The sequence below is a fragment of the Centruroides sculpturatus genome, unplaced genomic scaffold (genome assembly GCF_000671375.1).
Source record: "Centruroides sculpturatus isolate CEXI.00-Female unplaced genomic scaffold, Cexi_2.0 scaffold742, whole genome shotgun sequence".
Lineage (NCBI taxonomy): Eukaryota > Metazoa > Arthropoda > Arachnida > Scorpiones > Buthidae > Centruroides > Centruroides sculpturatus.
Genome location: NW_019385044.1, coordinates 233,434 through 256,126, shown reverse-complemented (window position 1 = coordinate 256,126; position 22,693 = coordinate 233,434). Strand labels below are relative to the sequence as shown.

The following is a 22,693-nucleotide window of genomic DNA, read 5'->3' as shown; positions in this document are numbered from 1 at the left end:
TATATTATTACAATATAAAATATAAAAATTAGAATTAATAAATTTAAAATATATAATTATGATTATGACAATATTTTCATTATATAAATCTAACATAAAATATATTGATATAGTTTAATAATTCAAATTAAAGAATTAATTTTTGAACATTTAATATTTTCATTAAAAAACAGATGCCACTAAAAATTTAATAAAAATAGTTTTTTGTCACTCTTTTCTTCTTAGATACACATAATTCAGTTTCTAGTTCCAATACAATTAGATTTCAATATATTTGTCATCCTTTTTAATAGAATACATTAACTATATTTTTTATAAAACTATTAAAATCTCTATTATTATAGATAGATATTTTCTCACACAATCTTTGATTTAAACATTTTTTTGATAAATATTATTTAATATCTTATAGTGATAGATTTAGAATAAGACAACAAAAATAGTTTCTGATAATGTTATGATTTTTTAATATCACTGCACATATCCAAACAAGAAGTCCTACAAAGTACTAAAAATTCCCTTAAATTGTACTGTAGTTCCTATGGAACTACAGTACAATTTAAGGGACAAGTAACAGCAAAGGAACAAGTAACTGTACTGTAGTTCCTATGGAACTACAGTACAGTTACTTGTTCCTTTGCTGTGATATTGGAATCACTTACAGTATTACTATCATTATATTTGCATTGATAAAGTTTTATTAAATCCAAATGCCACTCTTTTGATGCATAACTTTTTTGTCAATGGGTATACTTTTTAATTGTTTTAACATTTTAAATTGTTTTATGTTAGACTCAATAAAACCAGAATATCAATAATTGTTGTCTAATTTACTTACCAGACAATGTTATCAGTTGATTATCATCATTATAAGTCCCAAAATAATTACAATTTCAATTGAAGATGAATGAACGTCATTTTAATATTAGTTTAGAATACTACTTTATTAATATTAGTTTTAGAATACTACTAATTATTGTATTGGAACTACTAATTAATGCATTTGTGTTTATCTTGTTGCTATTTGTCCTTTCTTTTGATTTAATATGTAATTTAGAACTTAGAAAAAATAACAAACTAAGAGTATTTCCTTGCATCATCTTCCAAACAATTTTATCTTAAAGAAATAATGATTGGATGCTTTGAAATTTTTGAATGCTTTCCAAACACTTTTGTTTGCTTTTCACATTGCCACATAATTGATTACATATTGTCAGATAAAAATATTATACTTCTATTTATTATCTCTGACATTTTAAAAGATATAATATTGTACAAATGCATTTTTATTATTTGAATATCACTTTTTTGGATTTTTTATACCATTTGCTGTCATTTAATTTGTATCTTTGTTTCAATAAATTAAATATTTATACTCACAAAGAGACAGAGTGAGAGAGCACTGATAAATTGTAATATATTAGCTCTTAAAAGCAAACATCTATATATCATTCTATTTACTAATAAATTTGTATATCATCCTCTTAAAATGAACTATTATAGCAAAAATCATAAATAAAAAGTTATTTTGAATAAAATGTCTTCTCAAACCTAAAAACAGAAATTTTCAACTAGGACATATTTCTCATACAGTTTCAGAATTCATACAAAATTAAATAGTCTGCATTGAGTATGATTTCTCATTTAATATAACAATTTTGTTTCTCCCTTTAAATATGCTAACACATCACTTAAAGTTATTAGCTAAATCTTTAAAATTTACTTTATTATTACTCAAGTCTATACATTTATAATGTAATAAAATGCAATGTTACATTATTTTCAGCCATCGTATCGTGATGATCAAACTGTTCATCAAACTAATGTAATTATTCACAATTACATTCCATTATACATGTAATTTAAAGTACATACAATGAAACACAAGCCAATTTGGTCCTATTGCTGCTGAGCCACAGAAAAAAAAACCAGCAGAAATTCACATCAGACTACTAAACAGCTAAATTACTGAGACTGCTTTGTCCACACGACATTTTTCTAAGATGTGAGTGCAGATTTCATTTTCACAAAAAAATAACACCTATGTGCATAGGCCCATTACTGCTTACAGATTATTGGCCCACGAGCTGGACTTGTTAATGACTTTACTGACAGTGAAAATATTTGTTGCATAGAATGACCAGCAATATCTTCAGACCTATATTCCATAGAACACATGTGAAATAATCTAGAGAGAAAAGTTGCATTCCAACCTCCACCAAAAATACTCCAGGAGCTTCAAGATACTCTTTTTCAAAAATTAACTTTGCTGTCGATGAAACTGAAACATTATAATCAACATGAGCAAATTGCTATGCAGCAGATGCTTGCAGGAGGCAACATGCCATATTAACCACTTTATGTGCAAAATGATTTACAACAATTCTTAGTACTTTCTTTTTGTTTTTGGTTTGACATAATTCAGATTAAATTTTTGCTTTTTAACTGTTTTGTTGCATAAAGAATACAATGTTCTGCTTACATGTTAAATTTCAAGCTGTTCTAATCAGTAGTCCCTGAGCTATATGCCAAATTAATGGTTATGCTTATTTTTTGGATATGAATGCATATGTGCGTATATATGTACTGTATGTGTGTATTTATGAGTGTCACATATATGCATATTTATAAATTTGAAACTTTGCAGTACCAATATTTATAAACTTCTGCATTAATTTTAATTAATTTTACAAAACTAAATAAGTATTTTATATATTTACTAAACTTTTAACTTACATAAAGCTCTCGTGTGTAAGCACCAAATTCATTTACCATGACTTCTAACAATGGTTGTCCAAGCCATCTTCCTTTGCAATATGTATTATAAGAAAAATGATATGGATAAACTTTTCTTAAACCTAAAAAGTTTTAATACAATCTTCAATTAGTTATTATCAGTAATCTGTTATCCAAACCCAAAATCAATTAACCTATCATAAAATAAAATTAATAATTCATTAAATTTATTTATTAAAATTTTTTATATCATACATTAGTGTTTGTTATTAATATACAGTAGACTCACATTATAGTCAGCCTTGTTTTACACATTCATCACAATATAACAACCAATAGAGAAGATCCTGGCCAATCTCCCATAAGCATAATATATTTTACTATCAATATAATAATTCAATAAATAGCCAGAATCTCATTAGAGTGACCTTTCAAACAATAAATCAACAAATGTGGAAGTAAAAACAAACTGCCTTCTTAGAAGAAAATATGTCTTAACATTAGAAAAAAAATTTCTTTAATCAAAATTACATTTATTGTACATAAAAATAAAAATACCATATAAATATAATTCAGATAATGAATTAAATAAAAAAAAATTACAACATGCAAACACATATTAAAGTACATATACCCTTGTAGAATCTAGTAACCATTATTTGACTGCTTGATTTTTTATTTTTATAATTCAACTATCATTTAATTATTAAAAACAAAGTTATACAGTGCTATTGTTTTTTACTTTTTAATTAATTTTTTTAAGTTACTTTAAATAATATAATTTTAAAAACAGTTTTTTAAATTTTGGAATATTTTTCTTATGTAGTCATAAAATTGTATGACAATCAACATCTTTCCACCAAAATTAAAAATATTGTGAAAATTTGATTTAACAACCATTCAATATAACAACTGTTTTTGAAAAGTCATCTAAATTGCTATAAAGCAGGGCTATGATAACCGTGTTCTGCAGCTACGCATAGCCGCAGAACATGGTTATCACAAAGTTATACATAGGCTGATACAAGGTTATCAACATATATATTCAGAACACACACAGGAGGTGGACCAGCTGACTGATAACCAACCTGACGACACAGAATGGATCCCCATCACCTTTAACCCGTACCTAAGATCAGTATACACCAAGGTTGCCAGGAAACACCAGATACGTCTTGCTTTCAGGAGGTGCCCAACTATTTTTAACATCCTACATAATGGGAAGGACCCACCTAACCCCGGCGTACTCCCCAGAGTCTATAGTGTCCCTTTAAGGGATAATAGATGCAATAGAGACCTGATATATATAGGCTCTACTAAACAGTCCATGGGCATCAGAATACAAGAACATCAGGCAGATATTTGTCAAGCAAAAACCTCCACTGCCCTCACTACTTATGTAACAGATCCAGACATAGTAGCCAACTTTACTCAAGCCAATCTCCTCCTCACTGCACCTCCCAATGAACACCTCAAATGGATAGAGGCTATGACAATGCTTATATTGTAGCCATGTAAAATTGCTTAGTGCTAACCTCAGAGTCACTGTATTTGACCATTAAGTATAAAATTATATAATTACACAGAAGAATATCTCAAATATTTTAGTTATCCTTCTTTAGTCAAAATCATCATTATTTTCATAACATGTAAAGTATATATTCACAAAAAAAAAAAAAAAATGTATAAATTTAAAAAAAATAAAGCTAAAAATTTATTAAGTCTAACTATATTACACTAGATCAGGGGTGGCCAACAGTTTTTGCCCCCAGACTGAATTGGAAAGAAAACTTTTTTCACAGGCCGAACCACAGTCTGTCCTAGGAAGATTTTGAGATGGTGCAAGATCTCATTGTGGTGTCACCCCATAGAGACTAAACTGTACATACAGATTACAGACATTTTTCACATTATTGTGCTTTATCAGCATTTTATGCTGTACTTAAAAGATTTGTAATGGAGGGTTATCTCTAAATGCACAGTGAGTTGCTGATCATCATTTTTTATTTTTATTTTTAGGTATCAGAATTTTTCATCGAGCTATTCCTACTTGAGTAGCTAATATTGAAAGATTAAACGCAGGCCACATAAATTCATTAGATGGGCCAGATCCGGCCCGCGGGCTGTATGTTGGCCACCCCTGCACTAGATGTTAAATAAACTATTTAAGAATGTAATTTACACAATATTTTTTAAAGTTAATGTAGATTTTAATCATTTAAATTTGATGTCTTACCATTTTCAAAATAATATTCTGTTTCATTGAAACAATCTTGAATTTTATAAACATCTTTTTTCATCTTTTTTATCTGAAAATTTTATAGAAAATTAACTTTCAATATTTTTGTAAAATCTGTGAATATGTATGTATTAATCTCTTATGTTATAAATATTAATATATACATTACTAAATTGACAAAACATATAAACATATAATGTGAAAAATATAATAGTTAATAAAATAATGAGTGTTTAAACTCATTATTTTATTAACTATTATATTTTTCACAGGGATTATCACCTTACACTCAAAGATATAAGTGATCTAAATGTCAAACCTAGTTTCAGCATTTAGAATGCTAGTTTAGTACAGTGCAAATAATCTGGCAGGTTTCAAGAATAACTGATTTTTGTGCTTCAGGGATTATACTCATTGGGTTAAGTTTGAAATGTTGTTTGAGAGCTTTTTGTTTATTAAACCAGTGGCAGTTATAACTATTGGAATTGTATCTATTAAAAAGGAAAACTTAAATTGAAAACTGTTCAAATATCAAAAAAATACCATTTTTCTTTTCAGCAACAATATTTAATGATTACACAAATGCTTTCAAACTGATTTACAGTCCAACTTCAAGTCTAGATTCATAATTTATATTGCATTCTATTTTGGAACATTGTAAAGTTAAAATTAATCATTAATATTCATTTATTTATTAGTGCACTTCCTTTTCAAACAGAATAATAAACTTTCACTATTCACAATGTTTGCTTAGTCTCTTTCAGAAATGTTATGAGCATACAAAAACATTGTCATAAATTTGAACACACAAAGTGCTTCGTAAAACTTGGTGCTAACTCAGGCTCAGCATCATCATCATCTACATCATTACCTTGCCTCTTCTCCACACAACTTCCATTTTCCATCTCATCAGCATATGCTTTGATATCCAGAAAAAAGACTTCCAGGAGCAAATTAGGAGAAAAGACGAAGAGGTCCAAAGGTTCGTAGAATGCATTGAAAAGGTGTTATATCATCCCATGTAATAACTTGTGGGTTATTATGTTGTCATCTTGTATTCTGTACATAGAAAACTCATTCAAAGCTTGCTCATATATCTCCCTTTTAATGAACTGATGACCTGTTCAGCTAAGCCAACAAAACACATCTGTTCACATTTTCTAATAGGTTAGTGTCTTGTACCTGCAGTGTATCCTCAAATTTTATCAACTGTGTAAAAGAGTGTATGAGTGCTGCCATATATTTCTTATAGCCTTTCTGAGACACAGTTGGCATAGTTATGGAAGGAGAGAGTTGCACCTAACAGGTAATCATATACAATACATAGGCATTGGAAAGGCTGTGTTGATGCAACATTCAATAAGAAAGTTCAACTTAGCTCTAGTCCTACAAAACTTTGCAACTAATTTTCTATATTGCTTGGCTGGTGAAACCATAACTTGTAAAGAAATTATTGCAGAATTGGAAGAAATATCAAGAAAATAAAATTTGCACTTTACAAAAACTCCAGCAAAATAAATTTTAAGGAAACAAAAACATTTTTGATTTAATTTGATGTCTTCCTCAGTTGTTGATTACATAACAGTTATTGAACAAAAAGAAATTTAAAATACAAAATAGAACATATAAAAATTTAAATCCATAATGAAAACTGTCAATGAAAAATAATCAACAATATACATTAAATTAATAAATTGCAGTTGTAATACATAAAAGATTTGACCAAGTCAATTTCATAAAGTGATTTATTTGCATGCAGTTGCTAAAGTGAAACCTTGATTTATCACTTTTTTCAGAAATCTAAAAACTATGAATAAGGAAAAATGACAGATGTGAGCATCTATATAAAATAAAATTTAAAAGGTCTTTAAAAAAAAAGTAGAAAAGACTAAAACATCTTAATTTTTGTCATGATGAATCACCAAGAACAAAGTCTTATATTGTAGAGACAACCTTTTATTAGAGGCTATACCCCTGGAAAAACATGCAAAACAGTCTAGAAAGTTGTTTCTAGTGATTCAACATGATGAAAATCAGGACATTTTAGTCTTTTCTATGTATTTTTTAATGCATTAATTCATCAGCCATTTTTTGAAAGAAATTTAATGCGCCTGTATTCCAGATATCAAAGCTATTACCAAAGAGTTGGAAGACACACAAGGATCACATCATATGTTGAGTGACTGGTCCACAGATACTTTGGCATCAAAGACCAAGCCAGCAACGCTTTCCATCAGTCAAATCCAGTCTTCATTTTGCATGACATCATCCTCAACACTTCTATCTACCACTGTTGTATATGATCCTTCTTTATATCTCTTCATATAGCCACAGTTTGCAAAGTAGTTCTGCACTGTAGATAATCTTACAACGTAATTACCGATGTTAATAAACACACTCGATAAACCTTTATGTCTGGCAACATTTAAAATTTGTGAAATGAACATTTTCAGCCTCACTTGAGGTCTGCTTCAGGTTAAATTAAGAAGGAATTCCAAACTTAGAATGCCTTGTATTGAACAATTTCAAATGTTAAATTTTAAAATAAAATTGGAACATGATTATTAACTGTATTTATTGGTTGCAAGAGCATGCCATCAACATATAAATACATAGGGTATCCCATGTAAGCCTATTAATTGCAGGACTGGTATCAGGTTCATCAAGTGTTAGCCTTGTTACCATACCAAAACAATAAAGTAAATGACCTGTAAAATGCCAATCTTAAATTGGAGTTCTTTCTCTGAGTTAATCAAAGATATAAATCTATATAGCACTAGCTGCTTCCCACACACTTGAAGAATTTAATCAAATCTAAAGGTTATACAACACTAATGCAGTTTGGGGAGTGAAAAATTACCTTTATATTTCTTGAAAAAATGTTGTAGCTACAGAATGAGCAGTACAATTGTCTACAAAAAAGGAAAATAATTTTCTTGACTTATGCAATGAATAAAGCATTAAGAGTACTATATATAACAGTACTTTCGAGTTAGTATAGTAGGTTATAGAGTTTCTTTACATTCTTAAAATTTCATGGTTTTGCAAACTTTCCAGTAATTATAGCCCTTGTTTGTCTGACCCATTACTGTTTGTGCACAGCAGCACTGTCAGTTGCTTCTTTGCACAGGTCTCACTTTTTAATGCCAAAGTTCCAAGCAGACAGTTGTTAAAGAGCAGATGTAAAACTGAAGGTATAACATAAAACTGCACTAACTTTAAACTTCAGCAGGAAATGGTATTTTCACCATAACATTTTCAACCTTTCAAAGGTCATCAGCAGCAGTCTTCTGAAGAGAAGAATAAGAAAAACAAAAAAAAAAGTCACTAGAAAAGAATGTAAAAAAAAAAAAGCTTATTCAAAATTCAAACTGTTACGTTCCAATTGTGAAGTTCTAAATATTCCAGCACAGGAACAGATTTTAATTTCCAAAGGAGTCTTTTCAATGTATTTTTTCCAACTTTTAAATTTTGCTTATTCTAGAATGGAAACCGATTTTAAATTTCAAAAGTATCAATCTTCTCCAATGGGTTATTTCTTCATCTCTTCTATGAGGCACAGCCATTCTCCTAAAGTCTGAACTTGTATTACAAGAAATTAGAAGATAACACTAACAATAATACATAAACATAGTAGAGGATTAAATATATATGTTGAACTGTACAGTGCATATTCAATAAGATCAAAGTATGCAGTGAAATAATTCACTTACAGTTAGTGTTGCCATGTACAGAAAAGTACTAAGCACCAGAGAAAAAGTAGCAAAATTCTTATATTAAGAATAAGGGTTTTTTTTATTTTTTCACTAAGGGGTGATCTAAAAAGTAACTAAATCTCTATTTCAGCAATTGTAAACTTTATAATATTGTCATCAAAAAGTCACTAGACCTAGCACACTGCACACAGGTTTTTCCAGCTGGATCAGCTATCATCACATCATCTCTTCCCTCCAGTTCATTGTCAAAAATGTGCAAAATCTACTACCACCATTACAAAATACAAGCATTGAAAAATGAAAATAAAGAATAAATTGCATCTTCTTCTTTCAATAAATGTCAAGAGCAGTTTAGTTACAATAAAGGATTCTGCAAATCTTATGATAGGCATACACCTGCATAGAAATCCACCACTGTCATTACAAAACGCAGGTGTCGAAAAACGAAAATAAAGGGCAAATTGTGTCCTTTCTCGTTTCAATAAATGATAAGGACAGTTTACCTGAAATAAAGGACATATGACAACATTAAAAGTCAAACGGAAGTTTTCAAGTATTTCAAAAAAATTTTAAATAAAATTTACTATATAAAATATATAAATTACACGTGAAATATTTATAATATAATGACAAAATATCGTACAAGCGAATTGTCTTGTTCTGCTCGTTTTCTTTTCTGCTTACGAGTATCCATTTCATTCTGTTGCTTTGAAGCAGCTAAACCAGTAATACCTTGACAATGTTTTTCATTAATCATTTCATTAATACTTCTTAAAATATTTACCAAATTATCTAGTAAGCTTTTCCTTTTCATTTAAAAAAATGCATTTATAATGTATTTAACAAACAGTTTACTATTTCTTTTTTTAGAATAGAAGTTATAGTGTTTACATCGATTTATAATATTCAAACCACGTGTGACTGTTTCCCATTTTATTCACTATTCAGTCACTAGAGGCGCTGTTAAATATGTTGCCAGCATTAAAAATAAAATCATAGATTTTTACATTACATCAGTGTTTCTCAACTTTTTTTCTCATTGCGAACCGGTAAAATTATGGATAATTTTACATTAACCAGTAAATATATGCGATTATTAATTATGCTTATACTGTATAATGGTGACCAGATTTTAACATTGCTGAAGCGGGACAAAATTGACTGGGAGGTTGTCTTGTTGATAAAAATTGTTCTAGAGCAACAAAATTTTATCATCAAAGATCACAAAATTGTATTGTATTATATATATATTTTTAATTTCAACATATGTAAAAATGTAAAATTTACAAATACAGTAGAGCGTCGTTTATCCGAAAGTCGGTTATCCGAAAGCATTCCAGTCGGCAAATTTAAATTTTCGCTAGTGCTGTGGCGCTGCAATCTTTGGCTATATCTTGGGCTACTCCAATATTTTTTTTTTGTTGGTGTGTGTGTTTTAGCTGGCAGCACTGGAACTTTTGTGTGATGTTTTTCTGAGGACTGTCGTGCTGAATCGAACGTTTTTGATACTAGATCAACTTCTAAAGTATATTTTTTTGGTTTTTATATTTTTCAATATATTTATTTTGTTTGTACAAAATAAAAAAATTAATTTTTAACGATACAATAGCCACGATTAGTATTTTAAAAAGTTTTCGTTAGGCTTAATATCGACGAAAATTCAACGCGAAGCGACACGCATCGGAGAAAAATTTCAACATGGAATAGGTTAAACGAGGCTTAATTTTCTAATTTTTAACGATACAATAGCGACGATTATTATTTTAAAAAAAATTTTTGTTAGGCTTCAATTTTTGTTAGGTTTTGTTATTTTGTTGAATTTTCACATCGATGAATATTCAACGCGAAGTAGGTTAATAGCGATATACTAATATTCTAATTACATGAGATATACTGATATACTATACTAATAATGTATTTTTTCATATTTTTCGGTTATCCGTTTTTTCAGTTATCCGACCAACCCCAGTCCCCAATTGAGTCGGATAATCGATGCTCTACTGTATATTTTTTGTATATAATCGGTTATCCGAACAACCCCAGTCCCCCAATTGATTCGGATAAACAACGCTCTACTGTATTATAAATCTTTAAAAACCTCTTTATTTTTTCGCATATTTCTTAGTTGAGTGAACTTTTTCAGTAGATTGCTGTCGTTGTTTTAAAATGTCGTGAAAATTTTCGCAAGAATTTGTTAAAGTATATCTCACACATAATAAAGCTTTCAAAGTCTCAACGCTTAATTGTGATTTATCATATGTCCACACTTTATTTACGGTAGAAAAACGTGTTCAAGTAACATGCAACGAACAAAATGTTCGCTCGTTTGGACAGCCTGTGAACACGCGCTGCTTGGTTGCTGCAGCTGCGCGCCCCAAATCATTTTCTGTCGGTCTTTGCCACAAACACAAAGGGTTTTGTCGGCGCAGCATTCTTTATTTCCGATGTTCACGCACATCTTGGCACTGATACGTGTGATACAAAATGATTTTTACGAATCTTAAACAAAGATATAAGTTTAGGACACATAATTGACAAAGCTTAATCTTTCCAAAACTCGGGACTTTTTTAAAACGCCGCGGGACGCGGGACAAATTGTAAAAAATCGGGACTGTCCCGCCAAAAGCAGAACTCTGGTCACCTTAGCTTATATACCGGTATGCTTATGTAGAGTTGCTGTACGTAAGAAAGTACAGTACATATACAGTGGTACCTCAGGATACGAAATTAATCCGTTCCGAAACTGAAATCGTATCATGAAAATGTCGTAAGGTGGATCATCTTTTCCCATACGATTACATGTAAAACCAAATAATTCGTTCCAATGCGAAAAACATACTCAAATTAAAGCCAAGTAATACATTTAAAAAAATAGCTGTAGTAAGAAAAACAAATGAAAAATGCGAACTAATGTAACGTCGTATGGTGAGTTTTTGTTCGTATCGTGAAGCAAAAATATGTTCGAATTTCATGTCGTATCCTGAAAATTTCGTATGCTGGGGCGTTCATAACCTGAGGTACCACTGTATGCTATGTATGTAAAATATGTAAACCTCTAGGGGATAACCCACACCGAATTGCCCCTTGGTACTTCAGACTTTTGTCGTGTTCCTTTGTCTTTGGTCAGTCGTGCGTTAGCTGTAGTGACACTTAGACCTGGAGGCATAAAGTTACATTTGTATTATCACAAAGTTACGTTTGATTATAATAAAGTTAATTATTAATTATATACGTTAATAAGAGTCGTTTATTTTACGGACACAACAATATAGTACGGCCTGTGTGCCCTTGAAAAGGCCCTTATTCACCATCATACCTATTTAAGCGCTTAGTTTTGCTTAATTAATAACCACATTGCAAATAACAGTGTCCTGCTTTTTTTCACATGCATACAGCCAGAAGGAAAACCTTATGACTATATATCTTTATCATTTATTAAAAGAGAGTTTTTTAACGAGCAATTATTTATTGTGACATCGTCACAATGCCGGGATGCAATATTTAATCATATTCTTAATTTATTTAATCTAAAATATATGTTGACTATCTCAAATTAGTAGTATCTTGCCTCTGTATATCATATTTTTCCCGATAACACTAAAGTTATGCCGGTCATCTATCTAACTCCTTTCGGGGAAAATTTTTGAATTGAATTTACATAACATCCGGTCTAGACAGAAACTTCTTATATAGTTAATCGGGGCATCCTACCCTTGCGCTTTCCATACTTTATCTTGACTATTATCTAACACCATTCTCGAGATTAAGGAAGGACAGACGGACAAACAGCAAACAACCACTGCCAGTGGGAATTTATAGGTCTGCAATTTCAAAATTACAGCTCAATAAATCTTATACAATATCTGTATAATTATTTATTAATTTCAATCACCGTTTAATCTTAATCGTTAGAAATGTGCAGCGTGCACTGTGTGTCTGCATGTGATATAATTTACTATATGATAAGTGCGCTATGGTTGTGACTATAGTTCAAATGATAATATCGATGTTGCGGCAGCATAAAATATATCTATTGTATATATAATTCAATACAATCTAATACGATTTTACGATGGAACGTAGCGCCGTTAGCGATAAATATTTGAACTTCAGTCGTTTCGCTGTTAGCGAGACGATGAAGTGGTGGGTAGTGCAGTAATTGTAGATGTATTCGTTTTTATTTTTGGCATGAGAATCTGTCTCTAAGAGACGATCAGTGCTAATTTGATGATGACATCGTTTTACAATATTTTATCAAACACTTGCAGACGACTCATTTATCGTCAATACTCGAAACAATCGTAAGTTGTTTCATGCTTTGAAATAGATTAAAAAAAAAGATGTAATAATGATAGTAAGTTTAAAATCTATGTATCAATTATTCTGTTATAAATATATCAAAGAAAGTTTGTTACTAATAATCAACAGTTATATGCATTTTAATTAGTAAGATGTGGACTCTGAATGAGGGATTTTTCACCCCAGAATTGTAGACTCCCTGTATGAGCAAAAAATGTCAAAGGAACCGTACCTGTACGTGCGACCCTTTGCGAGACATTTGCCTCCAACAGTGACATGCCCCGGGGTGGGTCAACGTGCCCTGGCACTGTCCAAAGTAAATGGAAAAGAAATTTTTATGCTTCACGTCCATAGCAATGCCAGTTCGAACTATTCTTTGCCTGGAAATGCAAATTAGCTGAAATATTTCCACGTTTGTTTTCATTCCTGTGCTTCAATTAAAGCACTTATTTATGTATATTTTTTGTGTTAAAACATTTGTTTTTGTAATCCTATTGTCATGAATTTTAGCAAAACACAATTAAAACTATTTCAAAATAATAACAATTACTGCTTTAGAGAATCTGTTATATAAATATTTTTAGTTTGTCTTGTTTAGACTCTGATTTAAAACAATTCAATTTAAAAAAATTTATTAAAATTGAATCTTTTAGTCTGGACGTGAAAGATTAAACAATTCAAAAAATAAAAAATAATTTGTGTAATAAATAATCTGAAGTACAAGGCATTATTTAGTTTTATTAAAAATAAAAATTTTAAATATTTGAAATTCATATACAGATATTGTTAAAATATCAACAAAACATGGTAATATAAATTTAAAAAATTATATGTATTTACTGAAATAAATTAGAAACATTTTATTTATTGGTTACCTGTTTGAATATTATGTTAATTTAAAGTTTGAATTCATTTATTACAGTAAATGATTTTAAATTGTTTTTGGTAAGTTTATTAATATTTATTTAATAATTTTTCCTGATATTTAATATTTAAATTTATTTTTTTCAAATATATAGATATCCTGGAAAGAAGATTGAAGTTAATAAAATTAACATTCATTATGAAGAAGTTGGTTATGGAAATTATAAATTGTTATTAATACCTGGAGCTCTTGGTAAATAGTTTTATAATGCATTTTTTTATTACTATTTCTTATCTTCATTAATTTCTAAATATATAACAGTCAATAGGTAACTTTTACAAAAGGCATTTAAATTTGAATGTGAATTTTTTCATTCAAATTTACATTTAGTAGCATTAAATCTTATCTGCTTTAATTTTTCTTCAAATTATACTTATATCTATTATTGTCATGACTTAACAGTGTAAACAGCAATAGTTTTCTATCGATAGAGTGAAAGTTAACATACCAAAATAAAGGAAAAGCTTTGCAAAAATATTTCAGTATTTTAACAAATTACAGTTTTTGAATATTTAGTTCAGGGATGGTATTGCCTGTGTGCCTGAAGTGGCATGTTTGGGAGAAATTAAGTGGCATTGTTATGATTTTTTTCCTTTCATCTATTAATTCAAAGGTACTATTTGTCATCCAATATTTCTTTTTCTGTGGCCAATGTGTGGTGCATTGTTGTACTCCAGTTAAAATCTAACTTTTCGTTTGTGTCCATAAATCATCTGGGTTGTTTGTAAAGGATGGAGGGTCTAAATTTTGGAGAGTTTGTTGTAAGATTGAACTAGCTGGAGTCTCAAGTCTTGGATTGATCTTTGATATTTTTGTTGTATGAAGTTTTAATGTTACTTCCGCTTTTAGTAGCTTATGATCAGAGTTGCAGAATGCTCCAGGTCTTGCTCTGACATTATTTACTGATGATCTCCATCTTGTTCTTATTAACATGTAATCAATTTGGTTTTTATATTCACCTGCTGGGGAGGTCCAAGTAGAAAGATACTGATAATGGTATTTGAACATGGTGTTAGTTATTGAAAAACTGTTATCAATTGCAAACTGAAGGAGTCTATTTCCTCTCTCATTTCTGGTGCCCAGTCCAAATTGTCCTATAATGCACTGTAGATTATCATCATTTTATGTATTGCCTATCTTAGCATTAAAATTTCCCATTATTATCAATATGTCCTTCTGTGGTATTTTTGTGATGATATTTTCAATTTGTGTGTACACTGTGTTCACTTCATCATCTGAAGCAGCCAAAGTGGGCATATAAACCTGAATAATATGAAGTTTTACTGGCTTGGAAGATCCTGTGTAAATAAGTTCTCAAGGTTGATGAGTTGATTCAGGTTGTTGTACATCAGGCATCTTAGAAAGGCTATTTGACATACCAGGCGTCTGATGTACGACAACCTGAATCAACTCATCAATCTTGAGGAGGACTTATTTACACAGGACATACCATCCTGAAGCAGGTGAACTCCAGAGTCATCGGCCTGGAAGCTATTGTAATTTTGATTATGCTGTTGTTGATAGGTTCATAGTCTTCCACAAACTTTGTTAGGCATTTGTTGTTAACAAAGGCCACTCCATTACGTCCATTTTTGATCGTACCTGAAACATATATTGTGTGGTCGATTGTATCAAAATGACCACTCTCTCTCCAATGTGTTTTGGAGATGCCACAAATCGGTATATTCTCTTGATTAAGCTCTCTTTCTACTATGTAGAGCTTTCCAGCCTGTAAAAGTCCTCTTACATTCCAAGTAAGGATAAATTTCTCCTTAGATGTAATTTTAAATTTTTTTCAGATGCATATTTTGCCTGTGGTGCCTGGTTGCCTATGTCCACACATCCGGTAGCCCATTTCACACCAAATAACCTGGAATCAGTTTGGCACCGGTTGCTGACCGGATCGCCATGCATATCATCGATACCATCATTGCTCATCCTCATCATAATACTCTCATGAGAAAATGATCACATGGTTTCCCATTGCCTGTCTGATCCATTGATTAAAAATGGTTTCGAACTTTTAAACGAACAGTTAAAAGTTCCAGTAGTTAATTTTTAATAAACTAACATTTTCAGCTTGATTAATAAGCCTTCATCAGGTTTTGAACAGAGATTCTATTCTATTCTATTCTATTCTATACAATAAAGTCTTATTACAAAAGTATAGTAAATATATGTGAAATATAAAAAATATAAAATTATAATAACATATTTGAACATATATATTGTTGCTTTTTTCAGACTTATCATACAAGAACACCAAAGATAGTATATGTAAAATTTATACTTTAGACTTAACCTACTATCAATAAAGTCTAAGTTTTATCTATAGATAAAACTTAGACTTTTTCTGGCATTCCTGTATGATAAGTCTGAAAAAAAGCAACACTACATGCTTGAAATAGAAACTAAAATAAATGGAACAAAACTAGAATAACAACATATTAGAACACTTATTTTTAATATATGTAACATTTTTGTTCAAAAACAAAATCCAATAATTTCACTTTTTTTGTTTTTATATTGTCTACTTGGTTTATAAATAGAACTTATTATACTAGTATATATGCTAATCAGAAACTATACTAGTATAGTTTCTGATTAGCAAAGACAGGAACTCTTAGTCAAAAGTCAAAACAAAATATCTTTATTTTAACCTGTTATTTTGTTTTGACTTTTGACTAAGACTTCTCTTTGCTTATCAGAAACTACACCAATATAATAAATCTTACTTATAAACAAAGTCAAAGTAGACAATATAGCAATATAGAAATAAAAAATAAAACATTAAGGACATAGAGGTAAAAAGAATCCAATCATTTCATTTTGCTATCATTTTTAAACTTTTTTTAAAATCATTTACTTGATATATTATACAAAATTCAATTTTATATATCTATATTGAGATCTGTACTGGTACTGTGTATTCACTTAAAATGGCAATATTTCAATTCTCATTGACCACTCATGACGACCATCTGTAAGTTTTTTTTTATCTAAGATAATCAATTATTTTCAATATTATTTTTAGTCATATTTTAAAAATAATTTGCTTAAAATATGTTAAAAAGTCAAAATTGAGTATGATTTTTATAAACAATTTTAATGCAACTAAATTAAATTTTATATTTGAACAATAAGTTAAGAAATATAAAGTCTGTGCAAAAATTAATATTGAAATTTTAAAATTAACAGATAAATCAGATTATAGTTTATAAAAAGTAACAATATGTTAATTTTAACATTATTCTTCAATATATATCTCTACATCTTAGGTTCTACAAGAACAGATTTTGGACCACAACTTGAAAAGTTAGATAAATCAAAATTTACATTAATTTCTTGGGACCCACCTGGCTATGGCTTTAGTATACCCCCAGAAAGAACATTTCCTAGAAATTTTTATCAACGAGATGCACATTTGGCTGCAGCATTAATGAAGGTATTTATTTATGACATAATAAAAGTATTTTTATTTAATATTTGTTTTATTTTTATAAAAATGAAATTAATTTGAGAGAATTTAGTTAAATATTTTATTTTTAAAAATTTCCTAAATATTTTTATCCTGAACTATTCATGGATGATGTAAAAGTATTATTTTTATCCCATTATTTTGAAATACAGCAAAAAATATATATTTAAACTTTAATACATACTCTGATTCTTTGCGTATTGTATATCAAACACACCTTATTACTGAGAGACTTTGTTTATTACATTGAACAAACATTTTCAACCCACTCAATGGGTCGTCATCAGGTTATTGATGCTATACGAACCTTTACACTTTATACCCCTAGTTTGTTCAATGTAATAAACAAAGTCTCTCAGTAATAAGGTGTGTTTGATATACAATATACATATTTAATTATAATGAATTTAATTATAGTTAAAGAATTTTGGAATGGTAATCATAAGCCTGAAGATGGCTTATGATAAGTAGGTTGAAAACGTTTGAGAATAAAATAATTTATGCTTGGCAAAAAATTCAGATGTGTTGATATAATTAGTTACATTTGCTGAGAAAGAGGTGATAGTTAACTATAATGTTGTATATTATTTAAAGATCTTATTTGTTAGGCTGATATACAAAATAGTTTTGATAATGATGAAATATTTCATTAGAAAAGCTACAAATCTACTAATTTTCCAATAGAATTTAAGATTTTTCATTGTTTGTCAGCTTGTGGCTTCAAGTTCTTTTGGGCAAGTATGTTTGTTGATTTTTAATGAATATTGTTGGTTGCAAAGAAAACTTTAACAAAATGACCAACATTACTTTTAACTATAGAAAAATTAAAAATAAAAGTCATTACACCAATGAATATTATTAGCATGTAGTTTGTTGTGAAAAGAAATTGTTTGTAACAAATTATATGACATTTTATTAGAAATAAATTTACAATATGTATTTTTAATAAATATTAATTTAAAATGAATAGAGTAATGATTATAGGAATGAAGCAACTTTTCTGTTAGCATGTTTCTGTAAATAAGTAGTACTTGTAATAATCCAAAATATAAAAAATACAATCGAAATAAATAAATTTATTTATTAACTATTTAACTATTTATTATTTATTTATTATTAACTAATTATAATAATAAATACTGTACAACAAAATTAGAATTAATTTGTAATTAAATAAAAATATTCATATATAATTTTGATATTTTCTGGCATTATATGAGAACATTATTTAATGATTATTTAATGAGATATAGAATTATGCAAGATAATAGTTTTTCTTGTTTCATGTAACTGCTTTATATTCATGATTTGAATAAAAGGAAAAAATATATTTAAAAACTCAATGAAATTACGATTACTTAAAATGATTACATTTCATTCATTGTGTTAGTTAAAATCATATCTCAGTTTGTTTAAATGAGCATAAAAATGTTTTGAGATTCATAAAAACTATAAATTATATAAATACAAATAATGTTAATTTGATAGAATCAATACACATAGGCTGCAGAAGGCAGCATTATTTGAAAGATGTTTTATAATTTAGGATGTAACTATGCTTATGATTTTGATTACACACAAAACTAATCTCTTCAAGTTTTGTAGTTTGATAAATCATTATTTTATTTTATCATTTCATCATATCATTTTGAAAATGCTTTTTTACATAACACAAATGATTTGTTGAGAAAATTGTACTTTACAATAAAAATTTTTTAAGAATCAGAACCTTAATTTTAAAAAACTGCATTATTCTATTCATAATATGTTAAAATACATTTATTTTCCATGTTTCTTGGCTGTTTGAGGTAATGCTTTACTGGTGACAATCAGTCAGCTTCTTCTACAAATTATGAACAAATAATGTATATAATTAGTATATGAAGGCTGAGAAGTATGAGTTCCATTTTAAAATGAATATCCTGTTTTTAATAACTATTAAATTAAATTATTCATGAAAAACTTTAAAAAGTTGTGACAGTAAATTTTAATAAATATAATAACTCTTGCTTTAATATTTTTTTAGAAATTAGGTCATCATAAATACTCAATATTAGGATGGAGTGATGGTGGAACAATGGGCTTGATAATTGCAGCAAATTATCCAGATGTTGTACAGAAACTTGCCATATGGGGTTCAACTGCATATTTTACAAATGATGATGTACAAATGATGAATGGTATATTAAAATTTTTCAGTTTTCATTGAATTAAAATAGTTTAAAGTATAAAACAAATAATCATAATAATTTAGTAATCTTTTTGTTTTAATACAGCTGCAAGAGATATACAACAATGGAATAGGAAAATGTTAGAACCAATGTTAGCTTTATATGGAGAAGAATATTTTCGTAAAATGTGGCACAATTATTTAGATGCTGTTCAGGACATAGTTTCTAATGGTGGTGATCTTTGTAAGGATGATTTAAAGAAAATTCAATGTGAAACATTAATTCTTCATGGAGATAAAGATCCTCTTGTTCCATTCTTCCATATTCCGTATCTTTTAGAGAATATAAAAAATTCAAAGTAATTATAAGCTTTTACATAATTTTAATTTTAAGTTTTAAAAATCAAACAGTATACACAGTGGCATAACTAAAATTTTGGTCTGGGTAAATCTGGGAGGATGATCTAAAAAGAATAATCAGAATGAAAAATTAAGTGTCCCTTACCCCTTGCTGTTGAGAAATGAGCATCTTCTAGAATGTTTATAAATAAAAGTAAATTAAAGGATGGTTGTATTAATATCAGAGATGCAGATGGACTAGCTTCTGCATGGAAATTATACATTAAAGAAAAATTAATATATAAAAATTTGTAGTGCATGCCTATCCTTATACTTGGATGCATTTTTTGTGTATTTTATTTTATTTTATTATTTTTATTATTAATATCGTTATCATTTTAGTTTATTTAATATATTTTATTTGTTGATTTATGTCATATTTTTGTTGAATTGAAATCTTTATTTGTCAAATTTCAGGTTTATATTATGCAAAACAATATTTTTCTAAAAAATTGTTTAAAAAATCTTTGTGCTGTCTTAACTTGTATAAAGTTCAAAATCTTCAACACAGCAATCTTACAAAATGGATTTACATATTTGACAATTGCTTTTACAAAAAACACATTGAATATTTTTATTATTATATATTTTAATTACAAATATTTTTGTAAGAAAAATACATAAATAAAAGCTTTAATTTTTAAGTACAGTAGAAACAATTATGAAGTTCCTGCATAAGAAATCCAAATCTTCCAGTCTCAGCATTTACACCATAAAATGTGTGTTAAAATTTTCTGCATAATAAGTTCTCACATAAAAAGATTTCCTGTTTAAGACATTCCAAAATATTTCATCAATGATATTTTACTCACTTAAGAACTTTCCATTGGAGCCAAATTGTAATCTTTTTCCTCACCATAACTTTATCACTTGTAAAACAGTAAAGTTTGAATAAACTCAAGATATTCACCATATTGTATATCAAACACCTGCACACCTGAGGTGGTCTTTAATTTTGCTCTGGTCTTATTGGTTTGACCATAATTTCTACATGGTGCTTTTAATTAATTGTGAATATGTTATATCAACACCAGATACTTAAGAATAGTAAGATGCACTGACCATAGCAGTGCATCTTACTGAAATAAAATTGAATATTCAAATAAAAATTTAGTTTTTTACATGAGAGATCTGTACGTATCTTCCTTTAATAAAATGAGGATGCTGCTTTCAATACAATAACATGTTCATTAGCCAACCATTTCTTGGTTTTATGGAAATTGCATAGTTTTTTTACAGTGGACCCTTCCAAAACTTCTTAACAGGGTTTACTCTATATATATATATTTCATATACTGTATAAAACATTGACTTTTTTACATATTTTTAAATTTGGCTATTTGAAATTGATTATTCAGACCTGAATACAGTGTAGTAGACTCTTAATGATCTGAGATGAATGGGAAAATGCTGTCCCTGTTAATTCAGTACCATTTAAATCCTGTACTCAGTAAACAGCAGAGGCAAGTTTGCAAAGAAACATGAAGAGGACAATGCATACAATTACCAAATGTAGTTTTTTGTAATAAACAGGACACTTCAGCAAATTACATTATTCCCTTTCCCTTCTGACCAAGGCCTGCAAAACAGATGAATCTTAAAGTGATTTTAATGACAATGGCTCATCCTTTAAGCACTTCTGACACAGTATGATCCCAGATAATTGACAATCTACTGTACATTGCATACAGAATACAGTTTTTTAAAATATTTGATTACTGGTAATTTATCTTTTATATTTCAGTAATATTGAGGTAATTCATAAAATTCAATAAATGATTATTGAATTATTTGAATTTTAAATAGATGAAAATAATTGGATAAATTTTTCTGTTTTTCAGGTGTTATAGATTTCCAGAAGGAAGACATAACATCCATTTAAGATATGCAGATGAGTTTAATGAACAAATTTTAAAATTTCTCTTATAATTTATTACAATAAGAGAAATTTTAAATTTATATGTGAAATGTTAAATCATTAATTATGATTAATTTTAAAATTCTATTTTGTTTTAAATTCCCTTCTCATTTGTTTCTAAATCAATCTATTTATTGTTTTAGAAACAAATCTGTTATTACATACATATGGAAGCAATATACAGAAATAAAAGTTATATTTTATTTAAATTTTTGTGTGATATTAATAATTTATTGTATTATTAATGTATTATGTATATAAACTAGAATCTGTTTAATGTGCTTATCAGTTTTAGACTTGCCTATAGAGCCATTATTATACTTCTTGAGGCCTGAGATACTGAGCTCTGAGAGTTATAGGAGTAGCCAGATGGAGGAATGAGACTTGAACACTTGGAACATACCACATATGAAAAATTCCTGCTAAAGGACCACCCAGGAATATTTCAGGTGCTTGCTCTCTGATTTGATCCCAGGTCCCTCAGAGTGGATAACTGATTCCTTAACAGTCTCAGTCATCCTGCTGTTTAGATAAACACTTTTGAAAATAAAGTATGAATTATGGGTGTTCACAACAGAAGCAGAATTCTTTAAATTAAAAATGACTTAAGATATTTCAAAATAAATATTAATCAACAAAGAAATATACAGTAAATTTCAGATATTTAGAATTCTGTCGAATGTCTCTTAAAAAATAAAGAGCAAATTTTATTTTCATAATTTTTTAACAAATTATTATTGGGCTGCAATTTGAAAAAAATGTAGACCTATAAATTCCCACTGTCGTCCGTCGTTTATCTTTCCTTAATCTTGA

At 28.7% G+C, this 22,693-nt stretch overlaps 2 protein-coding genes across 3 annotated transcripts in view; one reads left to right on the top strand and one right to left on the bottom strand.

Moving 5' to 3' along the window:
* Positions 1–9,615, bottom strand: part of LOC111633828 (RNA pseudouridylate synthase domain-containing protein 2-like) — a 79,206-nt gene extending 69,591 nt beyond the window's left edge. The window contains exons 1-3 of the mRNA XM_023378463.1: positions 9,335–9,615; positions 4,973–5,045; positions 2,733–2,858 (exon numbers count right to left, since the gene is read on the bottom strand). Of these exons, the coding sequence (XP_023234231.1) occupies positions 2,733–2,858; positions 4,973–5,045; positions 9,335–9,505 (370 nt within the window). The 5' untranslated portion in view covers positions 9,506–9,615. The remainder of the gene's footprint in view (positions 1–2,732; positions 2,859–4,972; positions 5,046–9,334) is intronic.
* Positions 9,616–12,795: 3,180 nt separating this feature from the next.
* On the top strand, positions 12,796–22,083 carry LOC111633835 (valacyclovir hydrolase-like). Of its 2 annotated transcripts, XM_023378470.1 has the most exons (6): positions 12,796–12,992; positions 14,010–14,107; positions 17,194–17,360; positions 19,420–19,573; positions 19,670–19,922; positions 21,804–22,083. In XM_023378470.1, the coding sequence occupies exons 1-6, from the start codon at positions 12,919–12,921 to the stop codon at positions 21,889–21,891; spliced, it is 834 nt and encodes a 277-aa protein (XP_023234238.1). In that variant the 5' UTR covers positions 12,796–12,918; the 3' UTR covers positions 21,892–22,083. The 2 variants fall into 2 exon arrangements, with proteins under 2 accessions (XP_023234238.1, XP_023234239.1); XM_023378471.1 differs by lacking the exons at positions 12,796–12,992; positions 14,010–14,107 and adding an exon at positions 15,874–16,898.
* The last annotated feature ends 610 nt before the right edge of the window (positions 22,084–22,693 follow it).